General features: G+C 39.0%; 1 protein-coding gene across 1 annotated transcript in view; it reads left to right on the plus strand.

Annotated features, from left to right (window-relative positions):
* Window positions 1–23936, plus strand: part of CHD1 (chromodomain helicase DNA binding protein 1) — an 86985-nt gene that overhangs the window by 15422 nt on the left and 47627 nt on the right. The window contains 7 exon segments of the mRNA XM_042451460.1: window positions 9569–9770; window positions 14946–15056; window positions 17959–18026; window positions 20310–20459; window positions 21337–21350; window positions 21490–21735; window positions 22418–22643. Of these exon segments, the coding sequence (XP_042307394.1) occupies window positions 9569–9770; window positions 14946–15056; window positions 17959–18026; window positions 20310–20459; window positions 21337–21350; window positions 21490–21735; window positions 22418–22643 (1017 nt within the window).

Raw genomic sequence — 23936 nt, forward strand, 5'->3', positions numbered from 1 at the left:
GCCCCAGAGGCCGCTATGGGTGCCGCCATTTTGCCGCCCAAAATGGCGGCGCCCAGAGCGGCGAAAAGCCGTGACGGCCGGCTGCCGCGGCGGCGGCCAGGCCTTCACGGGCCGGAGGTTGCCGACCCCTGCTTTAGTTGGTTAAATGAGCACTAGTGAAAATCGTATGCCATACAGCTTGAATGGTTTCTGTTCAAGTGGGGGGAAAGCCCCTATAACTTTCAAGGAGATATATTGTTTCTCCAGAAGTCAGAAATTGGAAAAAACTTTGTAAAAGAGCCATATACCTAAGGACATAGTATGCTCACCAGCAGAATCAAAGCACAGGAGACCAAATTGTATTGACAGGTAATAGGTATTTCATAACAAAATTTCTGAAATTAAAGCTTACTTGATGGATTTTGACAAATTGTCCTTGGGCAACAACGCGGAATGCTGCTGAAAACATTAAATGAATTGCAGGAATGGAGCCTAAAGCACGTCTAATAACATGATTTAAAATCTTAATAATAACTTACTTAAATGGTAATGTTGATATATATCAAGTTTTTATGCGTTGAGATTGTATTTCTTACAGGTATTTATTCTAGCTTTATAGCTGATACATTTTGGGGGCCTTGACAGCCAATCAAGCCACTCATAAGTTTTTGGAACTAGCAAAGAGCCTAATTGTACAGATATATTACACTGAAAATTTAGAGGCTGTGCAGCACTCTTGATGGCTTTTATATCTGAAAAGTAATTCAGTGATCTGTTGAGAATCCCCAAAATAAAGATGTTGTTGTTGTTGTTGTTGTTGTTGTTGTTGTGTGCCTTCAAGCCATTTCCAACTTGGGGCAACCCTAAGGCATGCCACAGGGCTTTCTGGCGCTGAGAGTGTGTGACTCCTCAAGATCACCCAGTGGGTTTCCATGGCCAAATGGGAGTCAAACCCTGGACTCCCAGAGTCGTACTCCAACACTCAAACCACTACACCATGCTTTTAGCAAAAAATGATATAACTTATCCTTAGTGTTTGGATCTAATAAAAGAGAAGCAAGCATATATTAATTATCTAAAGCCAAGAGATAAACCTTTACAACAGGAGCATAAAGCACATTCCATGCAACTTATGTCAGATCTTTCAGACATATTGCTAAAATTTGATTCAAGATCAATTCACTAGATAGAGTACGCTTTTACAACTGTACTACAGCATATACTATTTGCAACTATACTACTATACTAAAGTTATTACTTTTGCTAGACCACATGATGCAGCTAGAGTCTATTATGTTGAAAAGAAGTTTATTAAACTAGTATAACAATAAGAAAATACTTTAAAGCCCCCTCCACTTAGATGGTAGGAGAGGAAGAGAGCAATGTTTATTTGCCTTTGTTTTCAAGGGTCCTGTGATTAAAGACCTAATTGATTTTAGTGTACCTAATGATGTGCTACTTAATACTGCCTCCCAGTCTTTGGGATTTTCTACTAATCCACCTGCCAGTGCTCCTTAAAACTACTGTTATAGTGGTCTATCCCATTCCAAATCAAGTAGGGCAGATGTCTGCAAATTGAGGGATTAGAACCCCAGAGATAGGTAGTTGTGAGAGTAGAGGAAATACATCTCTTTCTGCTAAAGTTCATCAGCAGGAACTCCCCCCAACTTTTCCAAGATGGAGTCATGTTGTGAAAAGAAAAGGGTGATAACGATTGAGGCTTTAAATAAGCAATGACTTGTAAGTAAATGGCGACAGTGCACCTCCTTGTCTTTCTTGAAATTTAGCTGGTTGGAGAAGCAAACTGGAAGATAATTTCTTCCTAAACCGTATTAACAACTTCCAAATTCTGTTTTTCCAAGAAACTCAGCCATGCAGTGATATCAACCTAGCTGACTATGAAACCTGTTTATTAACAACAGTTTATCCCCCAAAAGGTGGCAGATCAAGAGTGGGATTAGCTATTTTAATAGCTACTTCTCTTTGTGTGCAATTCCGGCCTCAGAGAACTGAATCTTTGAGCTATGTCTCTCTTAATCAGTAGAACTCTATTTTCATCTGTCCTCATTAATGTTTATATACCACTTTAAATTCATCCTATTCAGCATTGACTTTGGCAGGGCTAATATGAAAGGTTTCCTGTCTGATCTTGAATCCCAGTGTCCTACTGCCCCATTAGTGATTGTTAGTGGTTGTAAGGCATGCAACAGATTCAACAACAATACTTTTGCTGAGGCTGCAGGATTTTATTGGGATCTGTTACAGAGTGCTGAAGGTAGAAGATCTAAAGATGAAAGGATCAATAGGTCTGGGTAAATTTCACGGGCATGATAAGTGCCAGTGGGGTTCAATTGTATAGGCTGCTTAGGGGCAAGTGTGCTTGGTTGACTGTTATGATCACTCAGTCTTCCTGCTCTCTAATATTTTTATGATTGAATGTGAAGTGGGCAGTGATCATTACATTATTACTTCAGTGGCCTGAACCCCCTTATTCTCTTCTTACTGCCAAATGAACCCTAAAAAAATAAAATTCACTGTTGCTAGAAGGATTAATTGGAATCATACATTGCATTCAACCTTGGAATCAAAATTATGTCTGAGAGATTTTTTGAAACTAAGGGATGAGGTAACACAGGCTACTGATACTAGTTTTTCTATCTCACTATTCCAACAACTGATGGATTTACTCAAACCATCATTTTAAAAAACAGTTCCTGCTTCCAAGAACTGTCACTCCAGTTGCAGAAATGCTTGGTTTCATTGGGAGTGTAAAAGGTTGAGAAGAGATGAGAAAAATATATACACTGGTCCCCCGGGTTACGAAATACCCAGGTTACGAAATTTTCGGGATACGAATAAATCCCATAGGGATTTATTGTTTCGGCTTACGAAGGTTTTTTCGGGTTACGAAAAAACCTCTGCGCTGTTTCAAATGGAGCCGCGGCGCAGCCGCGGCTTTTTCCCCATTAGCGCCTATGGGCTATTCGGCTTACGAAGTATCCCGGGTTACGAAAGCGGCGGCGGAACGAATTAATTTCGTAACCCGGGGTACCAGTGTAAGTGCCATCATGATAGCAATTCGCTCTTAATTCTTCCTCCTTATTTAGTGAACTACTGTACTTAATCAAGAGAAGATAACCTATTATAATAAACAATGAAAAGAAATGGACTTGGCCCTCTTACAGAAAAATCCTGTAAAGTTCAGTCAAAGATTGAAGTGAGATCAACACTTGATGGCTATATTGCTATGACTAAATGGGAAAATCACCTTAGACAAGTGCTTAATAATCAGCTCAAAGATCGGGCCCAGATAGTGCCCATGGTTTTAATTGGGTCCCTCCTTGGAAGCTTGTTACTATAGAACACTCCAGAGCGTTAATTTCACATCTATGAAATGGAAAGGCTCTTGGGGGAAATGGCCTCCCATCAGAAATTTTTACCTCTTTTCCAGACTGCTGAGCACCTATATTGCATCCCTGTTTTTCTTCATAGATCAAATGAACAACCTTGCACATAGTTGGCTCTCAGCCATGGTGTTCCCCATCTTTAAAAAAGGCCCAAAGGATAATCCAGCTAATTATAGACCTATCAGCCTTCCTGGTGTTGTTTATGCTAGATACCTCTTGGAAAAACTGGAGGACTGAGTAGAAGAAACATCTTTACTTGCATCTAGAGCAAGCTGTTTTTCGTACAGGATAAACAACACCTGATCATTGCTTCCTGCGGAAGCACATAATAGATAAATATTTGTTGGAGCTCTCTCCAAAAGATTTTGTTGATTTACAAGTGATATTTGATTCCATCCTTAGGAACCAAGCTCCATTTTTTAATTATTTTTAAAAATAAAAGTTTGGGGATTGGTCTACAGTTATTAAATTATATTATAAATTGTACTCAGAGTCATTTCTTAAAATCAGAGTAGTTTGGGAGGGAAAATTATCCAGCACGGTCCCTGTGACAAATGGAGTCAGGCAAGGCTGCTTACTTGCTCCACTTCTTTTTAATCTCTTTTAAAATGAAACTAGTATTTCAGAGGACAGTTATTATTTCCCAGTCAAAACAGGACAAAACAAGAGCTCAGTCCTCCTTTATGCCGACAATGCTATTCTGATATCTCATGCTTAGGTAAGATAACACAGATTGTTAAGACAATTTAGCCATTACCATGAAATGAACATCTCTCTAAAAATTATAGGTAAACCAAGTTATTGGTATTCAGTAAATCTAAGCAAGTTTACAACTGAAATACGGATATAATCAATTTAGAACAAGCCTCTTCCTTTAAGTATCTTGTAGTTATATTACAACACACAGTGTTTTTCTCTCTCCAAGTACACACTAATGTTTTGCTGGCTGATAAGATTCTCAATGCTTTACTGTGTTTTCATTGTACTAAAAAGAGCAAGCTGTGTAATCAGCTTTAGAATTATACCATGTTAAATGTTATATAGAGTCCCAATAATGGGCTGTGGCCAAATTAGATCCAATGGAAAGATCCCAAAATAAATTGTTGCAAAGACTTCTTTCTGTCCCAGTTTCCACTTAAAATGTCAGCAATTCATGCTAAACTGGGACTAATGTTGGTAAAAAACTGAGCTCTTAAGCTTACTGTGTTCTGTTGGCTAAAGGTAGCATTTAAGCAGTCTGCAGTGGAGGGAATGATCCACCCTCCATTAAAATGAGATTGGCTTTTGCACAGGCATGGATAAATGTCTTTCCCCTGGCAGATTTGAAGGGGTGCATCGAGGGTACCCAAAGGAAACTAGATTTTGTTTTTAACTTCTTAATTGTAGAGGATATTGCCCATTTGGTTTTATAGTGATCATTCTGATATTAGGGAAAGATGTATCTCCCCATTGTTGACTAGGTGACAGGATGATTAGCCCTGGAAAAAACTGCTTTTTATTGTCTGATTGTAGCAAATATGTAGCCTTGTGATTGCATGCAAAGAACAAAGTTGATGTTTTTAATATACAGTGGGCCCTTGGTGTCCATGGGGGTTTGGGTCAAAGACCCTGTGCAGATAGCAAAATACACAGATGCTCAAGTCCTTATTAATAAAATGGTATAGGGCAGTGGCAAGCCCCAGCTTCCAGGTGGATATTACATACCCGGGGGGGAGGGGGGAGGAACTGAAATTGCACTTTCTTAGTGACTCTCCTGTTCACCTCCACAGTCTGACCAAGCAGTCCCCAGAGCAGTAACAGCAGAGGTGGTGAAAGCCCCAAATACCAAGTGTGAATTTGTTGGGCCCCTGCTTCTGGGGAATGTACCAGTTGCCCATTTCTGGCTTGTGTGGTGATCCTCCTCATTTGTTTGCAAATTGGAAGGAGGTGGCTGATGGACTCCCCAGATTTGGGGGAGCCTGGTGATAGGGGCTTACCACCTCTTTTGCTGCTGCCCTGGGACTGTTCATCCAGGCTGTGAAGGTAAGCAAGAGAGTTACTGGCAGAGGGTGATTTTGGTTCTTTTCTTCTCCCTCTGTGTGTGTGTGTGTGTGTGTGTGTGTGTGTGTGATATATTTTTGCGTCCACAGTGGTTTGAATCTGTATATACGTAGCCTGCAGATACAGTGGGCCCATTGTGTTTTTACAGTCCTATTTGCTGATTACAATAAAATTATGACTAATTGATTTTTGGGTCCTAAAGTTAAACAGGCTTTCAAATAGGAACAATCTGCCTAAGCCTAAAACACGGAAAATAAAATAATACACAAGCTGACGGGTAAAAGGAGAAGAAGCCAGAGGCCGCCCCCTCCCTGATCACTGTAGGACCTTGTTGACCAGATGCTGTGGTCCCAAGGCCAGCTGCTGTCGTGGTCCCAAATGGGCTGTGGCAAGAGGCAGATAAAATCCACTCCTTTTGTAGCTAGGTTTGGGCCACCTTAGGCAGTCCTGGAGCAGCTTCCATGTGGTTTGGGGATATGCGTTGTCTAATTGTCACGCCCCCAAACCGCACAGGAAGGCAACTTTTTTCCCATTTGTTTTAAGTCTACATTTCAAGAAAGATGTCTCAGATATTAATGATTTGATCATTTGTGCTGATAAATATGTATACACTTATTTTGTGAAGAGGTCAACTTAACTACATTTCATACTAAGTTCACCTGGCATTGCAACATGATGTTACGTTGCATTGCTAATCAAGTAATGTTGAAGTAATATTTGAAGTTTGGTTGGAATCCTGCTTACTTCCACCATCAGTGTTGAGAAGAAAATAAGGTAGTAATGATGCTGCATACCAGTCATATATAGATGGGACCAGACCATGCAGGGTGATGGGAGTTGAAAGAATGCCACAGCACCTACATCACTGTGAAACACTGTGATGTCCCTAGGATGAGATTGGTCAATTTACGTAAACTTGGCAGCTTGTAAAATTCCTTTGAAATTCTCTACCTGCCCTTTTTCCAAAAAAAAGGGCTATTGGTTGTGGGAGGTGGGCAGCTCTTGCAGTTCATTTGGAAAGAGGCATGTGCATAAATACTGCATATGTCAAGTTCAATCCCACAGGGGAAACAATGGCAATCTGAGGAGGAGATGTCTTTTGGTATTGAGGAAGAAAGACACACAGGAATAAGCAACAGTGATAGCTCCAGCTATGTCTTAACATGCTTTATATAAAACAGCTCACTTAATTATGGTAAGTTAAGCTGAGATATAATGCTGTTTTATAAGAACCTCATTGTGTAGCAAGAATATTAATATCCTACTCAAGTCCAAATCCAGGATACCTGCATATCGCTAGAATTTTGCCAGTACTACTGTCTTTATTAATAACTGAATTCTTATATAATTAGTAGTGCCAGCTTGTAAAGCAAGAAATGTTATAAATGTTATGAAACTGTTGCTTTATAAACTATGATAATAGGAAAAATTGTAACCCATATAGTCCATGGCCTAATATTATTGTAATATCCAGTACTACACTTTGAAAATACACAAGATACTTCACTCAGGAAAACAGTTTGCTACACAGTGTTATTTTGCCAGCAGTAACATGCTTTGTACAATAGCTAACCAGGGACTTTTAAAAAATGGTCAAGGATCTGTTAGAATAGTGGAATTGGTCTCCCTTTCACCAGGTTTTATAGAAACAACTTGTACTACAACCTCACTTAGCTACTATAGAAAACATCCTTTTAAAAATATTTATTCTTGTTCCAGTTCTTCTTGGGAGTAAAATTATTGTCTTATTTATACTAGAAACCCCAGTAAAGAAGAAGGGCAGAAAAGCTGCAGAATTTTAGGAAAAAGTGCTTCCTATAAAATAATTTAGGTTTTTTTAAATAGAAAAGAAATATTAAATCAGATTTGTTCAGGCTATAAAAAATCTTTAACATATGGATACTTGGAGAAAACACATGTATCTTATAGAAAAGTAGCAATGATATTTCTGTCAAATAAAGGGCCGACTGGTGCCACCAGGAGTTGGATTATCCCAGCTTCTTGCTCTGGTCCTAAGGCTTTGGAGGCATGCGTCATTTAATTGGCATGTCTCCAAAGCAGCTGGAAGCTGCTTCAATTGGCCTGTCTGTTTCAGCCCTTATCACATTACTGCATTACATTCTTATAGTGCTGCTATTCCACTTTAAAAGCTCTGGATGCCTGCTGTTGCAGTTTAAGGAGAGGCATTTGGAATTCTCAGCCTCACTGAACTACAAACCCTAAAATGCAACAGGAGGAAGTCAGAGTAGTTAAAGTGGAATAGCAGCACTATAAGAGTGTAGAGTGGTGATGTTGTTAGTATAATGCAGGGGTAGGCAACCTGCGGCCCGTGGGTCGGATGTGTCCCGGCGAGGCCTTGGGACCTGGCCCAGCCCAGTCCTGCCGCCAATTGCCGCCGGGGCCTTTGGCCTCTTGCGCGCAGGGGCAAGGGGGGCAATTGTCTATAGACGCCTCAGAAACATGCATTTATATTAACATTTTTAAAAAAAATCAGCATTCAGTCCATTTATGTTCCATTAAATTATTTTCAGATTCATTTTAGTTGTTTTATTAAAATATCTTATTTTATTATTAAAATTTATTGACAACTTCTCAACTGTTTAAATGTCTCTTCCTTCACAATTTTGAACAAAGATATTATTGTATTTTTTTTTTACCTGCATAAATGGTTATCAAAGACACTGGAACTATCCAGCAAATGGTTATTTAACATCTCAACCAAAAATTTATACTCTTATGTTTTTGTCAATTTTCTTTCAGGAATTTCTTTAAATATAATTATTTAATTCTTATTTATTTTATAATTTATAATAAGTAGTGATGGAAGTAGCAGCCAATCGGGAAGCAGTGATTCCTTAAAGTATGCTTTGCATGTAATGCTTTTATTTGTTTTTTCCTCTGTGCATAAGCCGAGTTTTGCCTATATATTGCTTATATCTCCTTGTCAAATTCTACACAAGAATTATTTGTAAGGTACACCATAACATTTAGACTGTCTGTTTCAAGTCAGTTGGCAATTCTGGAGCAGTTCATAACCTAATCAGTGTTTCCTTCGATTTTAACTATCATCATAATTTTATCCTGTGCCTTTTCCAAATCTTGCCATAAATGCCCAGTCCCTTCAAAATACAGTATCAGAAATCTGTTCAAGTGTGTGTGACGTTGTTGTGAAGTTCCAAACTGATGCTGATCTCCTTGAACTGTTTTTCAGCAAGCTCTTTAAAATTTACTTGTCCAGTGATCTCTAATCTTAATAAGTCCAATTTCTTCTCTAAATCCCCATTACTTTCTGCTACATATTTATTCAAATCTAAAATTCGGTTAGACATTTCTGATATTAAGACTTGAATTTTAATGAGCACAGGATCTGTTTTGTCTAACCCAGCTCTGGACATTTTTCTGGAAGCCATGTTTATGACATGTAGTAAATCAATCTCTGTTTAAATTCTGGCATCAGAGGCCATATTTATTTTCCTTTTTCTAAAATATGGTTTCCATATAGACCTTTTAATTGTTTAAGTCTTGGAGATACCAATTCTCTTTCTTGTTTCCAGTCAAAACTGCCACTTAATTAAATCTTCAATTTTTGAGTTCTCTGCTATCAATCTGTCTCATCTGTTTCATGTTCCAATAACTTTTCAATACAGGATAGCTCCCTAGCCCCAGCTGAGTTGAGGGGTTATCTAGGGGATTGCATTTCTGTCCTTGTGGAATCCTTTCCTTCTTGCACAGCTACAAGTAGCATGTAAATTCTGCTACTAAAGGTCAACCATTTTGTCCACAGTGAAAATGGTTTTCTGGAATTTCTGAATTTTATGAAGAAATTGAATTTTTAGGAAAAAATAATACTAGAAAATTGTTTACTCCACACCACAGTTCCTACTCATGACTTATGTAAGTCCCAACTATTTCACTGGGTGTACTCTAGGAAGGTCTAAGATTGGCTGTAGCTCAGGAGTGAGAGTCATGTGGCCTCCAGATGCCAAACTGAGTGTCCAACATTCTTCACTATTGTATATGCTGGCTATGGTTGCTAGGACTTGCAGTCCAAAGGCATCCATACAACTGCAGGATTCCTGCCCCTGGTTTAATTGTTGCCTTTTTTTACAATCTATAGCATTTATACTTACTTGTTTTTGCAGCCAGTCAGATGATGATTCTGGTTCAGCATCAGGTTCTGGATCTGGTTCAAGTTCTGGAAGCAGTAGCGATGGAAGTAGCAGCCAGTCGGGAAGCAGTGATTCAGACTCTGGTTCAGAGTCTGGCAGTCAATCAGATTCAGAGTCTGACACATCTAAGGAGAAGAAAGTGCAAGCAAAACCTCCAAAGGTTGATGGAGCTGAGGTAAAAGGAGTTCCTATATATAGTTGACTTCATTATAAATGAATATTGTTTTCAATAAACATCTGCCTAAATATTTTGAGGGTTTTGTAGGTAGGCATTGGTAATGCAGATGAAGTTGCACTCTAAAGATGCCAATTTTTTTACCTCTATAAGGAATTCCTACTGTATTTTTTAATGGAGACTGATTGGGGTTGTCACTTTCTGAAAAAACAGGAAAATTGAGTGGGTGGGAGAAGTTGGCCGTAGAGAAATTTTGATTAAAATGTATTTATGTAATGCTTATGTAAAATGTAATACTTATGTAAATTGTACTTATGTAATGTTGATTAAAATGTACTTTATGTAATGTATAGATCATGAAAAGGTATGGAACACACTCAGAGACATGGGGGTGCCACTACATCTGATAGTTCTGATGAGGAATCTGTATCAAGGACAAGAGGCCACTGTCAAAACAGAATTTAGGGAAACAGAGTGGTTCCAAATAGGTAAAGGGGTCAGGCAAGGCTGCATCCTATCATTGTACTTCCGGTTGGTGATGCCGTCGCCAAGAGCAAACTTTTAGCGTTCTGCTAAGAGGTGCTCACACTGCATGGTTTTTGAGCTGTCAAAAAGACATCGGAGACAGCCAATTTTTGCATCCCTGCAGAGGGGAAACATGGACGGGTCCTACAGGGGTCTGATTCCCACTTCTGAGGCAAGATAAACAATCTTTAACATATATGCTAGAAACATAATAAGAAAAGCAGAATTAGAATCAGAAAAAGGAGCGAAGATAGGAGGAAGCAACATTAACAACCTAAGATATGTGGATGACACTATAATATCAGAAGACTTTCAGGAATTGGAACAGTTAATAAGGAAGGTCAAAGATGAAACTGCAAAAACAGGTCTGATGTCTGAACATAAAGAAAACAAAAATAATGACCACAGAAGAAATATACAGATTAAATCTAGACAACAGGGAAATTGAAATAGTCAAAGAATTCCCATAACTAGGTTCAAACATTGATCCGAATTGAGGCTGTAGTCCAGAAATAAGGAGAAGACTCTGAATGGGAAGGGCAGCTATGAAAGAATTGGGAAAGAGAAAGACATACAACTGAGCATTAAAGTCAGTGTGTTTCAGGTCATTGTATTCTCAGTCAACATGTATGGATGCGAGAGCGGGACAGTGAAGGAAGCAGACAGAAAGAAAATCAACTCATCTGAGTTGTGGTGCTGGAGAAGACTTAGCATACCACGGACAGCCAAGAAGACAAATAAATGGGTTCTTAAACAGGTCAAACCAGAACTCTCCTTGGAAATTAAGATGATCAAGTTGAGACTATCGTATTTTGGCCACATAATGAGAAGGCACGGATCGCTAGAAAAAACAACAATGCTAGGAAAGGTAGAGGGTAGAAGAAATATAGGAAGACTACAAACCATATGGATAGACTTGATCAGCAGGGTTATAGACAAGGGTTTGCAGGATCTGGGCAAAGCAGTGGAGGATGGGGATTCTTGGAGATGTGTCATCCACGGGGTCACCATGAGTTGGAACCAACTCAAGGGCAGCTAACAACAACAACATGTAATGCTGCAAGAAAACAGTTTGCAGTTGTGGTATTTTGAATAGTGAGTGGAATATAAGTGTAATGTAAGGATGTACACACGTTCCACAATTCCAGGTAATTTGTGCATTCATTCAAACTGGAATCAGTTTCAGAAACTGGAATCAGTTTCAGTTCATTTAATGTGAATATTTTGAAGGGGGCAGCAAGTTATGGGTGGGTGGGCTTTGTTGGGGCACACAGGCAGGGTTGATGCATGCAGGCAGGACACCTAGAAGAAGGTCTATGTGAAGAGTCAAGGCTCTGAGCTGCACAAGAAATTTCCTCCCGTGAGCTCCCAGCTTGAAGAAATGAATCTCCAGATAGCGAGACTTCACTCAGCACGAGGGCTTTTAATCTTTGCTGCCAAGATATTTACAAAGGCGGGTTACAAACCGCCACTTGGGATGTCCACAGGACGTCCCATTTTAAAAAAGGGGCGTCTCTTCTAGACGCCCCTGGCTGTAATATGGACTCTGTCCGTACAATATGGCGCCGGCCGTTCCACACGGCCGGCGCCATCTTTACGCATCGGATGCTGTGCGTCCGAACGTGTCGCGGCGTCTGTGACGTCGCAAATGCGCCCCTGGCGCCTCGCGACATCACAGAGGCGCCGCTTAAAGAAGCTCCATTTTGGAGCTTCTTTTTCGGTCCATGCGGGAGCCACGCAGTGTGGCTGCTGCGGCTCCCACACGGAGCAAACGGCAGCGGCGGCAGACCGCCTCAAAGAGGCAGTTTATAACCCGCCAAAGATTGCACAGAATATCAGACAGCCGTCTTGAATACTCACAGCTATACAAACTAACAAAGTGCTTCACCAACCACTGACCACAACAACCCAACAATGGAGATAGTCACCTTCTCCCTTAGATAGGTGGTCTTCTTGGAAGTCATGTGACAGCCATGCCACCAATGAAACCTGGCTGGTTTCATACCCAGTATGCAACCAGCAGTTGCATCAGAATGCTGCCCATGATGCACTGCTGGCTGGCTTCACCAACTGTACATGTTGCATCAGACTTCCCATGATGCAAATGCTTACTCATGCACCTGCCACTTGAACTGTAATAACCTCTGCTCCAGTTCCACCTAGTGGCCATATCCATGTCATTTTCCAGACCAGGGTGCAACATGGTCTTGACAGGCTTACTATCCAAGTATATTTTTTTGCCAGCGTAAAGTTCAGTCTTCTCATAGTACTACTGCATGTTGAAGCATGATTGGTTTTAGAATTTATATCTTACATAAAGAGCTGCAGTTGGCCCTCCATATCCACGGATTCTGCATCCACAGATTTGATTCATGAAACTGTTACATATTAACTGAAAAGCATTAAACCTTTTTGCTTGTAATGCCTGAATAAGCTCTGATGATGAATGGAATACAGCTGTGTGAAATTGCAGTGCTGGATGATGTCAGATTATGCTCATTCGAGTTTGTTAAAGAGCACCAAGACCTTCAAGAAGACCATGGAACTGTCAGACAAGACCAGATAAACTTGTACACAGTTGGGGTCTTAAAAATAATCTGAACAATGAACATTTCTCTGGAGCACTGCTAAATCCATTGTAACAAAATGGATAGAATATATTTCAGCTGCCTCTCACTAGAGAAGGCTGTCCAGCTAAACTCAGTGGTTGTGTTAGGAGCGCATTCATTAGAGAAGCAACCAATAGGATGTTGTTAACTTTGAAAGAACTGGAATGAAGTGCAGGTGAGGCAGGAGAAACTGGCCATTGGACAGTTCTCATCCGGATGCTGCAAAAAGCTTAGTTTAGAATAGCTGGAAGAAAGCCATTGCAGAGACAACACATATCAAAGCCCATTTGAAGTTTATAAAAAGGCTAATGGGAAACACAACGGGTATGTGAGGAAAGTGTCTCTGCTCTGGTGAAATCAAACTGAACTTTGGGGATTTGTTGCAAAGCACTGCGTGGCATAAAGCCAACTGCTCATTTCCCTGAGAATACCATTCCCATGGTGAGCATCATATTGTAGGAATGATTTTCGTCAGCAAGGACTGAGAAATGGAGGGAAACGTGGATGAAGCCAAGATGATTCTAGAGGAAAACCTATTTCAGTTTGCAAGGGACCTAGGACTGTAACCAGAAAGACTGTTATGGTAAACACACAGTCAGCAAAACACTGGAGTAGTTTAAAAATCTTAATGTCTCAGAATGGCTCAGCTAAAGCCTATACCTCAGTCCATTTGAGCATCTGTGGCAAGAGTTGCAAGTTACATTTCACCAACAGAAAGGAAAGGAAATCAGTTAATTTTAGGGTTTTGTTTTTTGTAGAACAGGAGTTTAGACTTATTATGTAGTTCAGCATAAATATTTTTCTTTATGTTTGCAAAAGAAAATTACAGCATTTATATTTTGGAAGTAGTACTTAGAGGTTATTTAATGGTTTTTTTTTTTAAATGAGGGAGAATAGAAGTAATTAACAGAAGAAAAGAATTTCACACTTGGTTTTCTATGATGTTCAAGAGAGCTGTTCAAATTGTTAATTTAATTTAATATTCTATTGAATTGTGTCTTTGTAGGCCACTTGAGGATCTTAGCTGGAAGCTGATGGAAGTTTTTTTTTATGTCAGTGTATTAAGAGAGCCAGGGTAGTGTACTGGTTTGAGCATTGGACTATGACTTTGGAGACCAGGGTTCAAAATCCCAGCTCAGCCATGGAATCTCATTGGGTGACCTTGGGCAAGTCACATTCTCTCAACCTCGGATGAAGGCAAGGCAAATACTTCTCAACAAATCTTGCCAAGCAACAGCAAAGCCTAGTTTTTTGGGGGAAGAGCCTGCTCCTGTGTATCCACTCTGATGTTGCAGATCTAATTTGGCTTTCCAGTGTATTGATGAGCTTTGAAAAATGAATAAATAAGAGGGTGGGTGAAGGCTGGCCATTATCATGAGTTCAACCAAGCATAATAATAGTGCTTATTTATGCCTACTGTGTGTTGTTGAAGAAGGCATACTTTTCTGCCACCACTCTATTTTCAAGAAGTTAGCCACTTGTTCAGTTGCAGACCTACTTGAAGGATGCTGAGTATCCTGGCAGATTTTAATCTAGGTTCAGGAATTGAAGCCACTAGGATTGAAATGGTTTATTATACCCCAATGAAAGTGCTTTTTTAGCAGGCTATTGGATAATAGTGGTTTGACTGTAACAGTTGTTTTGTTGTTTTATAAACTGTACTTGTTTCTGGATTGTCGTGACCTTCTCCAAGATCCCATGATGAAAGGGAGTATTTAATTTTTTAAATAAATGTGGCTTTGAAATCTAGGTTTGCTTTAGGTCTTGCAGTGTAGAATCTCCATGCTACTACAACTGTTTAAGGCAGTCTTTGCAAAATGCAAGACTAAATTTTTTCAGGATTAAAATTGGAGGATTCCTTATCTGTTGTGAATGGAAGGAAAGTAAATGTATGTCATTCTGTGTGTGTTTACTTTGGAGCAGTTATTAGATTAACATTCTAACAACATAGGACAAATTACTACTTAAGAAATTACTACTTATATGTTTATTAAATTGTTTTGTGTGGCTGTGTAATATTTTTCTTTTAATTCCACTTCAGTTTTGGAAATCAAACCCAAGTATTCTGGCTGTACAAAGATCTGCAATGCTTAGGAAGCAGCAGCAGCAACAGCAGTCAAAAGCAGCATCCTCAAATAGTGGCTCAGAAGAGGTGAATAATTAATTCATGAATGTTTTGCATGTACTCACTGGATTTCTTTTTGTTTTAGTAGCCTACACACACACACACACACACACACACACACACACACACACGGTGTCAAATTCTCTCCAGATACCTCAGATCAGTTATCCATTGTATACATGGCCACCTGTTTTCCTTTTGGGGACCAATATAGTTTCTTATAAGATTACACAGTTTAGCCACAAAATTGTAATTTACTTTCTGTACAGGAATGTTAAACAGAAATGATGTGTGGATCACACTTTTCATCTCACAGAAACCTAGGATCTGCACACACAATTTTAGCACTCCAGCTTCTCACTCATTTTAATAAGAGAGCAAGCCTTCAGTGGCTATCTTTTAAAATACCCCATGCCCTGTGAACATACTATCACATTGTTTCTCACTTTACCTGTTAAAATACTTTCAACTTCATCAAAATCCAACATCCAAAATCCACCAAATAGTGATAACTTTATTGGGCCAACCAAAATGCACAGTACACATGTTGCAAGTTTTCGAAGCTCCACTGGCTTCTTCATCAGCAAAAGTGTTAAAAACCATACAGGAGAAAAAAATGGAAGATGTTAGTCATAGGCATGTATTTTGTTGTTGCTCTCAGTTCAGATGATATGGAGGGATTATTCATGCAGGCTGGCCCTTCCTCCTTCAGACCATGTGGTTACTGGGAGATTCTCAAAGTGCAGGAAAGAACAGGTTGCTTACCTGTAACTGTAGTTCTTTGAGTGGTCATCTGTTTCGGATCATGTCCTGAGTCCAAGGAGCACTGCTTCTTCCTGGGGTCGCCCATCGGTGTGTGAGGGGACTGAGGTGCAATGCTTCTTAGAGGAACTGTGGTGGTGGGATGGTGATCCCTCTGACTCCGAGCAGTGTTTACACTTTGTTTTTCCTTTACCTCACCCAACTTAATTACTGTATCAGTACTAGCGGAAGTCTCAGAGCAACCTGCTTCTGGTGCAGAGGCCCCCTTTGGGCTGCGGTGTCATCAATATGCAGATGACACTCAACTACTACTCCTTCCCAACTCAATCCAAGGTGGCTGTTCTGGTCCTAAACCAGTGTCTGTCTTCAGCAATGGACTGGATCAGGGTTCTGAATCTATCTGTGCAGGTGCAGAATAACCCATTTGTGTGATTCACAGAGACCACAATGAAGAATTTAACTTCAGTTTGCAGCTCAAAAAGATATTTCCTTTGCAATCCAGTATGTCTCCATCCTTTGTGAGGCCACAGATCCCTTTGTTAGGCAAACTAATCAATCAATGTTTATTGATTAGCCCTTAGGCCATATCAAAATAACACAAAAGCAGATAAAACACACTATAAAAATTCTATAGAAATTAGAAAAAGCTAAATATAATAAATCTAAAATATGAATAAAATACCGTACAGATACTATGTGAATACCAAACAAATTAAGTAAAAAAACCATAAATGAAACAAAATTATAAAACTTGATTATAAAAATCTATATAAAAGATTCAAAATACAAAAATAGGTAAAATCGAGAGGGGGAAAATACGTCTTTAAAATGATAGTACATAAAACAAAAGATTGAACATCAGTTACACATCAAAATTCCTCATCACCTCTACAGTTGACTCCAATTGTCCCCACATATCTAGCTCTCAACTGTATTGCTTTACATAGAAACCGAGCTGTGATAATAGATATTTTTGAATCTTGACCACTCATGAGGTAAGAAGTTCTAACATGGGTATCCCAGAACATTGATTGTTTGATATAGGAACCAAGATACTGGTCTCTTTCCTGTTGGTACAAATTACACTTGAAAAGAATATGAGCTAAATCTTCAATCTCTTGGTTTCCACAATTACAAGTTCACTCATCGTAAGGAATACCATTAAATCTACCATATCTTACCATTGTGTCAAGCTGATCAAAACTAGCTCAAGGAAATGCCTCCCTCAGGTATTTTGGAATTTGTATTTTTAGATAGTTAGGTTTTTGAAAAGTGCATTTAAAATGGCTCTTTGTTAGGCAAAGAGCACTGAATTTCTCAAAAAGCCTTCATGCTGTTGCATCAGGAAAACTTTGTTATCCATTGTATACATGTATTAGTTTTCCTGATGCAAAAGCATAAAGTCTCCAATATGTATATTGTGCATTTTGGTTGGTACAATAAAGGAATCACTGTTTGGTGGATTTTGGATGTTATTAGACTTTGCTATATGGGCCAACACAACTACCCTGTATATGTTTTCAAATTGTCAGATTCTCTTTGTTTTCATTAGAAGTGTACAGAATTGGATTAAATATTAATTTGTTTATGTTATCCATTAAGGCTGAAATTATTTACATATCTAGGAATAAATGTAATTGAAGTTATTAGGACTTATTTCTGAGTGAGACATGTATATGGTTGCTGTGTTTGCTTAAATATAACTTCAGTTTCTTCTAAGATTGCCAGTGGTAGGGATAGAAACCCTTTTATTGTTGAATTCAAATTTCCATCATGACTGACTATTGGCCATGCTGGCTAGAAGCACACGGTTCCTTAACCTTGTTCTAGGACAATTTCGTATTATAAAATTTAACTATTGAACTTTCATCCTAAGTAAACAATTGTTTTTGGCATGTGGTACAGCTATCTCAAGTTGATTCTTTGATTTGCTGAATAGGATATACTTTTTCAAATCTACAGTGTAGATTGCATTTTACATATCTATTATTTCCTATTGTTATATTTGTTTGTGGTGTAATTAGGATATTCTTATTAATTTCACATCAAAACTTTTGTGTATTGCTTTTCTTTTATTATAAATACCATTTAATAAATGAGGGTGAACTTTGATGCTGAAATTATATTGCAATGTAAAAGAATGAATATATTTTGCCATTGTATGCAGGACTCATCAAGTAGTGAAGACTCTGCAGATGACTCATCCAATGAAATCAAGAGAAAGAAGCATAAAGAGTGAGATATTAGACATTAAACATTTTAAAATAATATTTTTATTTTGTATCATAGATTTTATTTTTCATCAGTAGTACCTACTTAGGCAGTCACAACAGCATTAAAAATATAATTGGCTAAAAACTACCCCATTTCAGAAAATTAAAATATCAAAAATAATTCATTGTTACTTTCTTTCTGTGCAGGATTCCAGGAATGGTAAGGACTAAATCTAATGTTAGAGATAAGTAGAGTAGACTCATTGAAATTAATAAGACTTATTAGTACACCTTGGCTTTTAGTGAGTACTTAAGTAGAACTGACATTGACAGCCTTCATAAATTTAGGCTGGCTTTGGCAGATAGCTAAAATTCTTATTTCGCCATCCATGCTTGGAAAATTGTAGGATAATGTATCTTATGCTATATTTTATGCACTAAAAATATTTCAGAAATGTATCAGAAAATGTTATCTCCTTCTAAGCTTGAAGCTAAGGGGAAGGGAAGTGGATTGTCTACACCAGTGATTGCCAAACTTTGATCCTCCCAGAAGCCCCAAATAACTTAGCCAATTGTCAGGAATTCTGGGAGCTGAAGTCCAAAACATCTGCATTACCAAAGTTTGGTAATCACTGGTTTATGCAATTACATTGCACTCTTGAATGCATGGGAGTGCTTCTGATTTGCACTGCAAAAGGGAATAATCCTAGCTCTTCTCCCAAACTTGGGTTGAAGGCAAGAATTCATTCTGCACTTAGGCTTTACTTTAGTTTGGAGGTTCCTTATTTTAAGAGATTATCCTTTGGATGACTCCATTTATGATGTGCTTCTGAGGTGTTCAGGCTGCTTCCAGAGACCAGTTGAATTTTGGGAATAACCTAATGCCTCCTTTTCCAAGTTTAAGGGGGAGGGGGGATCTGGTGTTCAATAGAAGTAGGAAGTCAAGTTCATCCCCTTTGGCCAGAATAATAAGTGCATCTGTGCATGACTCTAACACTAATTAAATTCAGCAGGAATTATAGGAAAATGTGGATGCTTTGTTAAGCAGTCCCTCAGTCAAAAGTTTTTTTTTTAAAATTATTGTTTTGTAGAATTCATTGGCTTAAAACCATTTCTTAATTTCTTAAGTGTTGCCATACCATGTTTTAATTGATTTGTTGGGTCTTGCTCTGACTGGACTGACAGCTGGATTTCATTTCTTTGCCACTTAATTTATCTGATGTATGAATCTACTGCATTAAAGATGATACCTGCTATAGTGGAAAAGATTAATGTACAAAATACTAACATCAATAATTTAGGTCCTGTACAGACTGAGGCTGAAATGAGGGCTTTGTAGGGCTGGGCATCTGCACAGAGCAGACTGTGCAGTCATTGAGGTCTCTGCCCAACTGCTGTTGAAGGGGCCTCTGGCCGCTTCTTTTGAACAATCTCCTTTGCCCCCTCCTCCCCCCTAGTGTTTGAAAAGCTGTAGAATAGGTCAGAATTCTGATGGTGTCATACAAGTGTAAGTTCCCCTACAGAAGTAGTTGGATATTTCTGTCCAGGGCATAGTGTCTGAATTCATTTGTATGTCCCAGAAACAAAGTTTTACATGAGGTGCCATAGTGGTTGGTGTGCATTCTTTGACTGCCCTGGCTGAAATTAACAGTATACTCTTTCTATTGCACATTCAGTTGCATAATGTCACTACTCAACACAAGGGTTATGTTGCACAATCAGTGCATAACTCTACATGTTATATAGCTTTCTGTGGATTTTTCAGACTGTGTAACCATGTTCTGGAAGAATTTATTTCTGACGTTTCACCTGAAACTGGCTGGCATCTTCAGAACCCGCCTGGCAATGCCAGCCAGAGGTGTAGGTGGAACATCAGAAATAAATTCTTGCAGAATGTGGCCACACAGCCTGAAAAACCCACAGAAAACTATGGATGCCAGCTGTGAAAGCCTTCGACTTCATATTCTACATGTTATACTATGCAACCCCGTGGCCATAGACTTAGCTAAAATATTTCATAATTTGTTTGTTTATTCCAAAAATATCAGCTCATTTCAATAAAGCTATATTCTGTAAATGAAACTGGATACAGTATTTTAAAAAAATATTCCATCTTCTACTTTAAATTTTTGACTAATCTTGTTCCAGGCTGTTGTTTCTAAAATGTATTAAGAAGTTGACTTTCACTTCTTTTAAAACATGATACTGGAATGTCTTAACTGTGTCTGTCAGTAAGATTATTCTTCTTTCATTGATCTAAATTTATACGTACAAATATTTCTTCTTATAATTTGATTTTATGTAGTGAAGACTGGCAAATGTCTGGATCAGGATCTGTCTCTGGAACTGCTTCAGATTCTGATTTGGAAGAAAGCCGAGATAAAAGTAGTTGTGAGGAGAGTGAATCTGACTATGAACCAAAAATCAAAGTTAAAAGCAGGAAGCCTCCAAGCAGGTATGTGACAATTCACAATGTAAAATGTATGTTCATCAAAAATAAAATATGAATGCTAGGTGAACTTCTTTCTATATGGGTGGGGGTTGTATTTAGAATATGAAAGGCTTGGCTGAATAGGTATTTTCCAGTTTCAACATAGACCCTCTTTTTTTCTGGTTTTGTTGTGAATGGGAGCTGGCTCAAGCATTTAGATTGCTTTGAATCAAAATATATTACCTGATCAGCTAAATAAGATGGAAAATTGCTGATCTGATTTTCTTTAGCTCATGGCTTCTGTGTACCAAACATGCCTGGAGCCGGTTTTATAGTTGCTTCTCTGCCCTTGAGAAGTGTAGTGAAAAACAGCATAGCATAGTCTCCAGAGATCAGAGATTCCTTCACCCCTAGTTGTGCCTTAACTTATTATCTTTTCTTGTGGCATGACTATATATATATATATATATATATATATATATATATATATATCTTTCTCAGAACCATTTTTTTTTACCTTAGTGGCCTTAATGAGCTAAATCTGATATCAGTCTTACCTAGATAAGATTCATTGAAACCAGTGGAATTTATGTTAGTTGTGACTAATGCTCCCTTTCATTTCATTGGGCCTTCTGTACATCAGATTAACACCAGATTTGTCTTGCCCTCAGATTGTTAGCTTCTGAGTTGGCTAATTTTGACGTAGAAATGGTCCTTATGTATACTTTTGACTGGGGTGTGGGGATATGGGGGCAATTGTATTTGTGGGAGACAAATACAAGGTAGTGGGCTATTGTGGTTACTTGGTACCAGTGCGGGCAATTGACCCGTCTGAGCAAAGTGTTATAAAATGGTTACTATTTTCTGTGAACTGTGCAAGAATTATGAAGCAGCTTCTGAGGTCTTCTTCACAAAGTTTGGAAAAAATCCATACATTAAGACCGACCAGAGATTTCTGCACATAATTTATTTCTTACTTATTCTGGGATATTTTCTTGGGAGTGTTTTGAATGTTTTTTATTATTCCTTAATGTTTAAGAATAAAACAGAAAAGTGGGAAGAAAATTGGAGGACTAAAAAAAAAGACAACTTGAATCATCATCGTCATCAGATGATGATTATGATAAAAGAGGATCTCGCCGTCAGGCAACTGTAAATATTAGTTACAAAGAAGCAGAAGAAGCAAAGACAGATTCAGATGATCTACTGGAAGTCTGTGGAGAAGATGTCCCACAACCTGAAGAAGATGAATTTGAAACTATTGAAAAATTTATGGATAGCCGGATTGGACGAAAAGGAGGTGACCTTAATTTAGATTTGCAAAGTGTTTCTTATTGTGTGAAATTATCTTGTGTGAAATTCTTTAAAAATTACGTTATGAAGTAATTGATATTTTAACAATTGATCAAATGTTTCCCTATTTTGAGTGTGACTCTCTTTGTGACTAAATTAAAAAGTTATTTTTTACTACTGCATATCATTTATGTTACTCTCATCTTTGATGTTAACTTTAAAAATATATTACATGTTTAGCTTAACTTTCTATTAAATACAAAGTGCTCGAGGAAGGGAACAACATTCTGAAAAAAATAAATTTAAAATAATATTATATCCATTTAAATAAAAAAAATGTTTATCAAAACACTTTACATGGCCAGTTTAAGAAGATGGGTCTTTATGCTTTTCCTGGAAGTAGTAAGAGGGGAAACTGATTACATTTGTTAGGAGACTGTATTTCACAATCCAAGAGCAACACAGGACAAACCAATTAATTCATTTATATGCGCAATTTAGTTGGGTATGTTTCCTTAATCCATCACTTCTTTAATTAACGTATTTTGTATTAAGCCCTTAATGACACCCAGATGTACCAAGACCCGTGCTATTTCATGTCTTGTAAAATATTATATTATATATACTGTTTTGGCAAAATTATTTACTGTTGTACCTGTCTGATCTTGGGGTTATGCTCTTCCGTTCAGCAACTGGTGCTACAACTACTATTTATGCAGTTGAAGCCGATGGAGATCCAAATGCAGGATTTGATAAATCAAAAGAACCTAGTGATGTGCAGTATTTGATTAAATGGAAAGGTTGGTCCCACATCCATAACACTTGGGAAACTGAAGATACTCTGAAACAGCAGAATGTTAGAGGAATGAAGAAGCTGGACAACTACAAGAAAAAGGATCAGGAGACCAAACGATGGTGAGCTTTATGTGTGGCAGTTTATTTTAAAATTACAGTGCGCCCATATGCAGGCGCACTATATGCTGCTTCCTGCTTATGCGGAAGCCGCGCAACGATAAAAACAATGGCAGCATGTGTGTGCCGCCGCATGCACACACACCATTGTTTCCTATGGGGCGGGAGCATACGCCTTACGCGGGGGGGGGGTCCGGAACAGGTCCCCCACATAAGGAGAGGGCCCACTGTACTTGACAAGCAAACATCTTCTGAAGTATTCTCATTGCACCTGTTTTACAGTTATTTAAGAAATTATTTTCCAAATGTTCATACAGAGGAGATATACTTTATAAAATTGCAAGCATATACAGTGCGCCCTTTTTATGCGCGGGGGATCCATTCCGGACCCCCACGCATAAAAAAAACCCCACATATGCTCGAGCCCCATTGAAAGTAATGGGGCTCGTGTATGGCGTGGCTGTGCGAGCGTGCCACAGGCTCACACCCCATTAAGCTTAATGGGATGCGCCGCCGCTTGTGCCCCGGCACTCCTGTAGGCTCCCTTGCTGAAAGTCGTGTATAGTGTGCCCATGTATGGCGCAGGCGCACTGTAAAAATATAGCCTAAAGGAAGATAGTGCTATACAGTGGGCATCCCTTATCTGAAGGCTCTAGCTTTGTGAATTTAACCCACTGTGGACTGTAAATAAGTAAATAAATCTCCGGAGAGGTCTTAACTTGGCTGCAATGCCTGCCTGGCAGCAGTGCCTTCTCTTGGTTGCATGGCCTTTGCCTGGTGTCTTTGCATGGTTGCCTGGCAACTGTGCCTTCACTGAAAGCAGTCTTCATGCATTTGCTCGGCTGTGGCCCTGTGGCAAGGAGAGGCAACATTAAGAATGCATGCAAGGCTACCAGGCAGCCACACAAAGTTGCCATGGACCACCTTCATTTCTGCCTTGGTACTACAGTGGGCCCTCTCCTTACGCGAAGGATCCGTTCCAGATCCCCCATGTAAGGGAAAATCTGCCTATGCTCGAGCCTCATAGGAAATAATGGGGCTCGTGCATGTGGCGGAGCGCGCACCATTGTTTTCCCTCCCCAAGCAGCTTTCGCTTAAGCTTAAAGCTGCGTAAAATGCATCCGCATGGTGCTGGCACACTGTACTTGGATAGGCTGCTGAGGTAAGCTGTTGAGTCTTTATACCTGGTAAACAGGCTAAAGTCCTTATACCATATATGAAATGCTAAAGGGCCCTTAAAAAGGAAGAGGATTTAAGCATCTGGGGGTGGGGGTGGGGTATGTCTAGGGGGTCATA

The sequence above is a fragment of the Sceloporus undulatus genome, chromosome 2 (genome assembly GCF_019175285.1).
Source record: "Sceloporus undulatus isolate JIND9_A2432 ecotype Alabama chromosome 2, SceUnd_v1.1, whole genome shotgun sequence".
Taxonomy (NCBI): Eukaryota; Metazoa; Chordata; class Lepidosauria; order Squamata; family Phrynosomatidae; genus Sceloporus; species Sceloporus undulatus.